Below are 10,097 nucleotides of genomic sequence, written 5' to 3'. Positions count from 1 at the left end.
ACGTTTTACGGAATCATGCAGTGCTGACAATGTATAAATAGAACATGTATTATGTATTTTATATTTGTTATTTAAATGTATGTACATATATTTAGAACTATATACATACATTTATACATACATCATTCTCCCTTAAATGACACTTTATGAGGTTCTGGTCCCTGTCAGCAGTGTTTTTCAGCTTTATATAGAAATGTAATGCCCCTAAGCTAAAAGGATGCTTTATTGTTTAACACTTTTTTATCTTATTTTTATTTCATTAAACATCATATGTTATTTTGAGAGTACGGGCATAAGCTATTCATATATGTTCAGGCATTTCAAAATAAATATATTACGCAATGCTTTTGAATGTGTTATAAAGCTCCTATGTAGATATTTCAAATAAAGTTTTAACCATATTTCAATATCAATATTATTAAACATTTTAATAATATTAGAAGTTATTTAGTGAAGTGATGTTCCCCCAGTCTACAAAGATTTAAATCTTACTTTTCTTTTTCAGAAAATGGATCCGAATTGTATTTCTGTTATGTTCCTCCTCTCAGGTAAATAGTGATTATTTGTTCTTTTGTAATCATGTTTTTAATAAAAATGCTGTATATATAACAGTTGCAGAAGCATAGTACAGTAAACAGATGATGTTTTACTATCCTTTTTAAAGCCCATCCCCACCATGACTACAACCTGCCCCACTAGACCCACATTTATTAGTCTTTTGGTTTGTCTGTTGGCTCAGAGTGGTCTAGCGATCTAATGTGCTGCCACTATGGTTGCTGGTTCGAATCCTAGTTATGCAGCTTGCCATCAGCTGCCGGAGCCCAGAGAGTGCACAGTTGGCCTTGCTCTCTCTGGGTGGGTACAGTAGACGGCGCTCTTTCCCCTCATCACTCCTAAGGTGATGTGGATCAGCACAAGGCTGCATCTGTGAGCTGATGTATCAGAACTGAGTCGCTGCGCTTTCCTCCGAGCGTTAGCGCTGTGATGCCACTCGGCAATGCAGTTAAAAAAAAGAGGCGGAGTCTGACTTTACATTTAACGGAGGAGGTGTGTGCTGGTCTTGACTCTCCTGGTGTTGTGGTATGACTAGTGATAGGGGATATACAGCTGAATAGGTTATTTCTCCATTATCAACCTTAAAACATACTGAATAATGCAACATTAAGTAAATAAATCAGGGAAGCTGCACGAATGGGTGGACAATTTTAGTGAAAATTTGATGGAAATGTGGTTGATCTTGTGCACAATATACTAATGTTGACGCTATTTCTCCTGATCTTCACAGCTGTGTGTGGTGTATCTCCATACGTTCCTCATCGGTATCACTTTGTAAATGAGAGTAAAACCTGGACTGAAGCTCAGAGCTACTGCAGAAAGACCTACACTGATCTGGCCACCATCAACAACATGGACGAGATGAAGAAGCTGAACGACACTCTGAAAAATCTGAGAAAATTGGCCATCTACCCTCATATAGGCCTGAAGAGGAGAGGCACTGGGAGATGGCAGTGGTCTCTGGCAGATGAAAGTTTCTACGGTTCAGGATGCACGCTTGGAACCTCCAGCGCTGCACTAGTAAGCAGTCCTGGAAAGGATTGTGTTGCGATGAATAAAAGTGATGGGTCCTGCATTACTTATGACTGTATGACGACATTCTCTTCTTTTGTGTGTTATGGTAAGTAACAAACAGACTGTAGGTAATGTGGGAGTTAAATATGTTTCCAGGTTGAGTGTACCGGGGTTGAATGAGACAGGGTAAAATGAGGCAGGGTTCAGTGTGACGGGGGTTCAGTGTGAAGGGGTTGAATGTGACGGGGTTGAGGGTGATGGGGTTAAATGTGACAGGATTGAGTGTGATGGGATGGAGTGTGTCTGGGCTGAATGTAACAGGATTGAATGTGAAGGGGTTGAGTGTGACAGGGTTGAATGTGATGGGGTTGAGTGTGAGGGGGTTGAATGTGATGGGGTTAAATGTAACTGAGTTGATTGTAATAAGGTTGAGAGTGACGGGGTTGAATGTGACGCGGTTGAGTGTGATGCGATTGAGTGTGACAGAGTTGAATGTGACGGGGTTAAATGTGAAGGGGTTGAGTGTGTCTGGGCTGAATGTAACAGGGTTGAATGTGACGGGGTTGAATGTGACAGGGTTAATTGTGACAGGGTTGAATGAGACGGGGTTGAGTATGATGGGGTTGAGTGTGTCTGGGCTGAATGTAACAGGGTTGAATGTGATGGGGTTGAGTGTGTCTGGGCTGAATGTAACAGGGTTGAATGTGCCATGGTTAAATGTAACAGGGTTGAGTGTTAGGATTTTGAGTTTGTCGTAGCTGAATAATAATTTGGTTGAATGTGACAGGGTTAAATGTGATGGGATTGAGTGTGAAGGGACTGAGTGTGTGCAGGTTAAATGTTATGGGATTGAGTGTGTGCAAGTTAAATGTGATGAGGTTGAGTGTGATGTGGTTTAATGTAACATGGTTGAGTGTGACAGGGTTGAGTTTGTTGTGGTTGAATGTGATGATGTTGAGTGTGATGTTGGGTTTAATTCAACAGGTTTGAATATGATGGGGTTGAGTGTGACAGGGTTGAGTTTGATGGGGTTGAATGTGATGGGGTTATACGTGATGGGATTGAATGCAATATGGTTAAAAGTGATAGTTGAGTGTGACAGGGTTTAATGTGTCATGATTGAATGTGACGGGGTTGAGTTTGTTGTGATTGAATGCGATGGGGTTAAATATGACAGGGTTGAATGTGATAGAACTGTGTCCAGGTTGAATGTGACGGGGTTGAATGTAAAAGGTTCAGTGTTACAGGGTTTACTATAACAGGGTTACATTAACATCTATTTTAATCAATGTAATATAGGTCATTATCACCTGAGCTTTTGTTGTATTTTGGGCAAAAACTCACTGAATTGCTAATTTGTCTAAATGTTTTTCAGTGGATAAAATAGGCCCAGGAAATTATATATTCATTAATGACAAAAAGACCTGGCGTGAAGCTCAGAGCTACTGCAGACAGAAATACACAGACCTGGCCAGTGTGAGGAACCTGACAGAGAACCAGCAGATCTGTGGAATGGCTAAAAACAGCAGAGATCTTTTCTGGATCGGCCTGTTTTACGATATCTGGGAGTGGTCTGATCAGAGTAACTCCTCATTCCGGTACTGGAATCTTACACAGCCGGACAATACTCAGGAAGTACCCCCAGCTGGTGGAGAAGAGAACTGTGCCGGCGTGTCTTTAAGACAATCGGGTCTGTGGCACGATATAAAATGTGACGTCCAGTTTCCATTTATCTGCCATGAGGGTGAGTTACATTTAAATGATTCATTATGGTCACAATAATGCTAAATTTCTGGTGATTACAGATTAAAAAAATTAATCTGATCAATCACAACAATAGTGTGTTATTAACTACGATTAATTGCACTTGATCTTCTTAAGACACAAGTTTTTATAGTTGTCATATCTTTGCCCTGTTCCTTGTCATTTTCCTTTCCTGCCTGTTTTTTTCCCTATGTTGTCCTGTGTTCACCTCCGTGTCTCCGTCCCAGTCCAGTGCACCTCCACGTGCACTCTGTAGTCCCCCCCTCATTACCTGTCCCCAGGTGTTCTTTGTTTCCTGCTTCGTCCATGTGTATTAATAGTCCATTTGTCCTAATGTCTGTGTCCGTTCTTGTACGTGTTTACATCTGTTAGGTTGTTAATTTTCTTAGTTTCTATTCAGTCTTTTCATTGTTTCCAGGTTTTGGTTTATTTCTCTTTATTTCTGGTTCTTTGTTTGTTTTCTTGTTTATATTGTCAGTAAATCCTTGCATTTGCGTCTGCTCTCCGTGTCCTCTCCCTGCTTCAGCATGACAATAGTGGATATCTAAATGTAAATAAAAGAATGAATGTAAGAAATGTAAAATTGTAAAAATCTCAGCTTGGTTGTAAGGATGTCTGATTTGCTGAGTATGAAAGGACATAAAATTTCACAATCTAGCATTGAATACTTTATGCAAAGAACCCAAATGGTGTCCTAAATCAGTTTTATTCTCCCTTCCTCCAGATAAGCTGATCTTGATCCAGCAGGAGCTGAGCTGGAGAGAAGCTCTGAGATACTGCAGAGAGAATCATGTGGACCTGGTCTCAGTTCACTCTGAGGAGATCCAGCTCTGGGTGAAGGATGTGGCTCAGAATGCCTCCACTGATCATGTGTGGCTGGGTCTGCGTCACACCTGCGCCCTCAGCCTCTGGTTCTGGATAAGTGGAGACTTTATCTGCTATGATAACTGGGCTCCAGGTAACGGGACAGACAGTGAAGACTGCAGTCCTGTAGAGAGAACCGGAGCGGTGCAGGCTAGAGGAGATCAGCAGTGGGTCAGCCTGCCTGAGAACCAGACACTCAACTTCATCTGCATCAGATATGAAGGTTAGGTCGTGAGTGTTTGTGGTGGAGAAGATTGATGCAGGCCTTGTTGTTCAGCCTTCTTGTACTTCTCTTTCTGGAATCAGGGATTCATTATCCAGAGTTCCTATCGTTGTAATTCTCATGATTGCAAAAGTTGCATTCCTATACTCTTTAATTGTTTTGCGCAACATTTACACGGTGTAGCTAGTAATGACCAAAAAAATAGTGTACCAAGAAATTCGCCCATTTTGCCATTTTCTCAGGGTTGTTGAACCTGGGCCTGAAGACCCTGCACACTCGTAGATTGCTGGAGCTGGTGTCCCAGCCAATCAATTTCTTTAAATGTCCCTTTAAACCCATTATGTATGTTTTTCACTATAAAACGCACCAGAATATAGGTTGCATTTTGCAACACTAGTAAGGAACAGGGGTGTTACCATGTTTTCCGACATGTTTACAGCAGGACTTGCAGCTGGATGGTGGTGGTGTTGGTGAAGGGTAGGCTAACTAAGTCAAGTAATGCTTAGATAAGATAAAAACTGTAATTCTTAAACTTTATTTGGGTGAGTAAAGCACTTCTGTTAATTTACAGTAAGCTTAGATTTCCAGATTTCCACTAAGGATGCATCAAAGCACTACACTGAGGAACCCTGAGTGTTTCGATAAGCCTGGGTGATATAACAGAAAGAGCTCACATATAGCGCTTTTCTGCTAAAAGAACCAGCCCACATTTCCAGCAGATTTAGTCTAACTACCAAAACATCACATTATATGCCATCAACAGAGGGTGCTACACAGCGGCCCTGAACAGAAGCAGTCACAGTTTGCACTGAAAAACCTAGTATTCTTCGGTTCTCGCTGTGAACAAACATTCCTTGTTCCAGTCCAATGATTTCTTTTGTCAATAAGTGTACATGGTTTAATGCTTTAGTCTATAATAAATTGTATAGCTTATAGAAAATGTATAGCTTAAACTACATTCTTTTGTTTCTTCTGTTTTTTATGCTTTTTATTGCTGTTTATTCACTGCATGAATAGGTGTTTATATCTATATGATGGGCTGTTTCTGCATATACCTGTAACATACAGTACATGTCAACCCACTTTTATTTGCTTTATTATAATTTTTTATTAAAATCTATGTAAAAAAAAATCTGGGTTTGGCTCCATTTATCTGTTTAGCTATACAGTATGTGAATTAATAACAAATAAAAAAGTTCCATTCACACTTTATACAAAGATCTAAAAAATGAACAAGTAAGCACATATACTGATCAAGCGTTATAACATTATAACATTATGACTTTTTCTATACCCTATATCTTTTTTAAGCTCTGATAATACCAGAGCAATTTGTAGTTCCATAATTACAATCTGTAGTCCTATATCTATTTTTCTGAATACTTTTCTATCAGGACCACCACATATGAACTGTTATTTGGGTTGTGAGTCAATAACACTGAATAGATTGGTGGTGGTGTATGAGGTGTAAGAGTGCGTTGTGCTGGTACAGTGCTGCAGGAGTTTTAAACTCCGTGTTCACTCACTGTCCTCCACTCAAATACACACTCCCACCTACAGCTGCTTCCCATAGGAAGCAATCCATAGGATGCTTCCCATAGGACACTGGCCATAGGACACTTCCCACAGGACGTCACCCATAGAATGCTTCCCAGAGGATGACGGCCATAGGACGCTTCCCACAGGATGTCAGCCATAGGACGCTTCCCACAGGACGTCAGCCATAGGACACTTCCCACAGGACGTCAGCCATAGGACGCTTCCCATAGGACATTTCCCATAGGATGTTTCCCACAGGATGCCACACATAGGACGCTTCCCACAAGATGTTGCTCATAGGATGCTTCCCACAGGACGTCACCCAAAGAACGTTTCCCACATGATGCCACCTAGAGGATGTTTCCCACAGGACGCTGCCCAGAAAATGCTTCCCACAGGATGCCACCTATAGAATTTTTCCCACAGTCACTGCCCATAGGAAGCTTCCAACTGGTACCGCCCATAGGACGCTTCCTACAGGACGTTGCCCAAAGAACGTTTCCCACAGGACGCTGCCCGTAGGACACTTCCCACAGGATGCCGCCCATAGGACATTTCCCACAGAATGGCGCCCATAGGACACTTCCCACAGGATGCCGCCCATTGAATACTTCCCACAGCATGCTGCCCATAGGACACTTCCCACAGTATGCCGCCCGTATGACGCTGATCACACGATGTTGCCCAAAAGACAACGCCCATAGGACACTTCCCACAGGATACCGCCCATAGGATGCTTTTCACAAGATGCTGTCCACAGGACCTCACCCACACAATGCTGTTGGTGGACAGTAGTGACAGTAAGTTAACCTTTTTTTGTAATTAATAGCTAAAATGTTCTCCTATGATGCAATGAAACATATAAAATCTTATATTATACACGTTTTTTAACCTTTAAAAAAATGTTTTTATTGTGGTCATTTCCACCAATGTGCTATAGGCAAGGATTATATTTCCGTGTATTTTGGTAGGCACAATATACAAATCTGTTAATCATTAATACCACACTCAGGTTATGTCTAACCATCTGTGACTCAATGCTATTAGAGGCACACTGCTCAGTCCAATCAGCTCCCCCTCCTGCCCCACCACTAAACCCATACATCACCCAGTGCCCCTCCCAAACTACTTCTTCCATTTTTTTTCACAACACACTAACACCTTATACACCACCACCATGGTAATCAGTGCTAAAAAAGAGAAAGAAAAAAAAACAGTGGTATAGTGCCATTTCCTCTTGTGAATTATTAGTAATCAGTGAATTAATGTATTATAACTGTTCTATACTGTTCTTTTCTCATTTGTTCCTGTATCCATTTATCTCCTCTCAAATCTCTGTTAGCTCCAACCCGTCACACACACCCATCGTCTGAGGCATTTGAATTAGATGACAGCTTACAGGTTCAGGGCCTACGGCACAAGTTTTGCATAACTTTATCAGAAACATCAGAGACATATCAGGTATCTACACCCACTGCACCTGTTTTGCATATGTTTGAAAGTACAAGTCAGTGTAATAGGGAAGAAGATTATCATGTACACACAATGTTGAGCTGATGTTGCAGGATCTTTCTAGGACCATTTTTTATTGCTGTATGAAAAAGGGAGCGAGGGTTTGAGTCTTGTTGAATGCACTATGTTTTTTAAAGGCAGTTTGGATAGATCTGTTTCTAAATTCAGATTTTTTTATTGCAAATTATGAAACATGATTGAAATGTGTTGCTTTTCTGTCTAATATGTCCAACCTGTCTACTAAAAAAGTAAATAAACAAATTAAAAAACATCACTACAGATACATTTCTGCTGCTTTTCTCTGCTATGGAGCTTCTTAAAAGGAACTATTAGATAAAAACACATGAAATTATAGGAATTATACATTATAATTGGGTAAAGTTTAGGGTTAGGTTGAGGTGTGGTTTAATCCTAGTTTTAGATACAGGTTGAAATTAGGTTATGAGTCCAGCTAAGGATAAGTTATAGTTGAACTCCATCTCCACAATACTCACAGTGGTAACTGAATACAGTGTAAATACTACACTCTGGCACACTTAGAGTGTAAAATCCAGTGAACAGCAAGGGTTAACAATCTTCCTCAGTAATCCAACACTGGCAGCTTGTCGAACCCAGGTATCAAACCCCCCCAAAAATGCTATAATCAATAATTGAGTGCTGTAACCACAGAGCCAACATGCTCCAGATCTCAAACTGAAAGACCTGACTTGTAATCATCCATGTTCTGGCTGATGAGCCTTACAATCAATGTGTTTATGGGTGCAGGATCTCAGAGTCTTTTGGATTTAGGTCAGTTTTAAACACCCTGAGCTTCTGATTGGGAAACATTTTGATGGTGGTTTGTTGGACTGTACTAGTTGCCATTTCACAGTAAGGCCACAATTGACCTCTGTACCTTCAGTGGAACGTCTACAGCCGTAGGCCTGGTAAGGTCAAATCAGGTCAGTGATGGTATCTCTACAAATTTGCATTCGTAGAGGTGGCTAGTGGCTACATGTGGCAGCTCTGTTGAGGCCAGTGGCAGCTCCAGTGTGTCCTCCTCCAGCTCAATCCATACAGTGGAGGTTTGGCCAGCAGTTCGGGAAAGATGTTGCTGACGCCCTCACCTTCTTAGGCCAAACAGAACAGAAACAATAACTAGATTGCTATTTCTGCTGGTGTTAATTTGTGACTGGTTGCTATTTGCTAAGCTGTTGCTAAACGGTTGCTAGGTGGTTGCTAAGGTGTTGTATTATTATCCATGTTGGTTGCAATGTTGTTTCTGCTGAGGTCTTGCTAGTGCCCATGGTGGTTGCTATCGTGTCGCTTGGTGGCTGCTAAGGTATTGCTCGGTGGTTGCTAAGATGTTGCTATACATCAGCTCACCAAACTCTGGCCCTTAATTCTCTGTGTTTTCATTCTTGTACCGAATAACCACATGCTAATGTCATGTTCCATGCTAGTGGTATTATGAAACTTTAAAGGAGCGTGCCTGATGCCTTTCACCCCCTTCTATTCTAACGTCCTTTTAATACCACCCTCTCCCGATAATATTGTGTTTAATGTTACTCTTTACTTTTTCTCTGTGTGTGCTTGTTTACCTGTATCCCCAAAAATAAAATATTTCAACAATATTTCAACAATTACTCAAATTAAAATTAAGTAAAATTCAAAAGTTGGAAGCCATATAAATTTCATCCAATGTTATTAGAGAAACAACAATCTAGCTAAACCTGGTTCTTCGGCTATGACTTAATTAACCCTGAAGTGGTGCGTTATTTTCTCAGTTTAACATCAAAACCAAGAAGTCAACACATAGCTTTTTAGTGTCACCTGCTAGCTAGCTAGTAAATATTCTATCGTAGGGGAGCTTGGTCTTACACAGAGTGTACACTTGCATGTTTAGCTGGAATGTATTTGGCTGAATTTAACTCTCATGTTAATATTAATTTCATGTCTGATTTGATGTTACTGATTAACGTGGACACAAAAGTAAGTTTTAACATTTTATACAAGAGTGTTTTTTTAAGACACTGGTTGAAATGTGAAATTTGAAGAAGGATGCTGTGCCCATGTTATTTGCCTGGGCAGAGTTAGTATATAACTGGCTAGCAAGCTAAGCTAACGTGCGAGAACACAGCAAACAAAGGCGATTACCTAGATACCATCCACATTGTGCACATAACCCTTAATCCAGTTACTGAAGTCTTTTAGTAAAACAGCCAGAGTATCTTGCACCAATTTTCTCCCCATTTTTGAACTAGTGGATATTCTGCTGGCTCCTTCACTGCCTTGGAATTTCAGGTTTAGGAACGTACCCCCCAGCCTCACTTTCCTTTCAACATGGGCGCAGAGTGAATAAGGTGCATATGGTACTTCATTGGGCCCTGGCACTAAGCCTGTATTTGATCGATGCACTACGTCCCGTACTTCATTTTTACTTTAGGGTTAAACATCCATTTGCCATTCTTTGGCCCAATCCCATTTCACCCCATTGGCCCTACCTCTTACCCCTACACCTCTGTTTTGAGAGTGCAAACCAAGGGGGAGGGGTGTCTGGATTCTTGTTAGGCTGGAGGGGTTGGTTAGATGAAGGGATATGACTTGTAAGATCTACATACAGAGATTTTTCAGATGCACACTTCAT

At 40.9% G+C, this 10,097-nt stretch overlaps 1 protein-coding gene across 1 annotated transcript; it reads left to right on the top strand.

Moving 5' to 3' along the window:
- Nucleotides 1-1,254: 1,254 nt before the first annotated feature.
- LOC125789947 (C-type mannose receptor 2-like) lies at nucleotides 1,255-4,816 on the top strand. Its single transcript, XM_049473042.1, has 3 exons — nucleotides 1,255-1,681; nucleotides 2,945-3,313; nucleotides 4,058-4,816. Exons 1-3 carry the CDS (start codon nucleotides 1,255-1,257, stop codon nucleotides 4,423-4,425), a joined length of 1,164 nt encoding a protein of 387 aa, XP_049328999.1. The 3' UTR covers nucleotides 4,426-4,816.
- The last annotated feature ends 5,281 nt before the right edge of the window (nucleotides 4,817-10,097 follow it).

The sequence above is a fragment of the Astyanax mexicanus genome, unplaced genomic scaffold (genome assembly GCF_023375975.1).
Source record: "Astyanax mexicanus isolate ESR-SI-001 unplaced genomic scaffold, AstMex3_surface scaffold_33, whole genome shotgun sequence".
Lineage (NCBI taxonomy): Eukaryota > Metazoa > Chordata > Actinopteri > Characiformes > Acestrorhamphidae > Astyanax > Astyanax mexicanus.
The sequence above is the reverse complement of the archived record's forward strand: the minus strand, read 5'-3'. Positions and strand labels throughout refer to the sequence as shown.

Coding starts and splice junctions, on each gene's coding strand:
- LOC125789947 (XM_049473042.1), top strand. CDS start 1,255: ATGTTGACGCTATTTCTCCTGATCTTCACAGCTGTGTGTGGTGTATCT. Junction 1,682..2,944: donor TTTTGTGTGTTATGGTAAGT/AACAAACAGACT, acceptor AATGTTTTTCAG/TGGATAAAATAGGCCCAGGA. Junction 3,314..4,057: donor TCCATTTATCTGCCATGAGG/GTGAGTTACATT, acceptor CCCTTCCTCCAG/ATAAGCTGATCTTGATCCAG.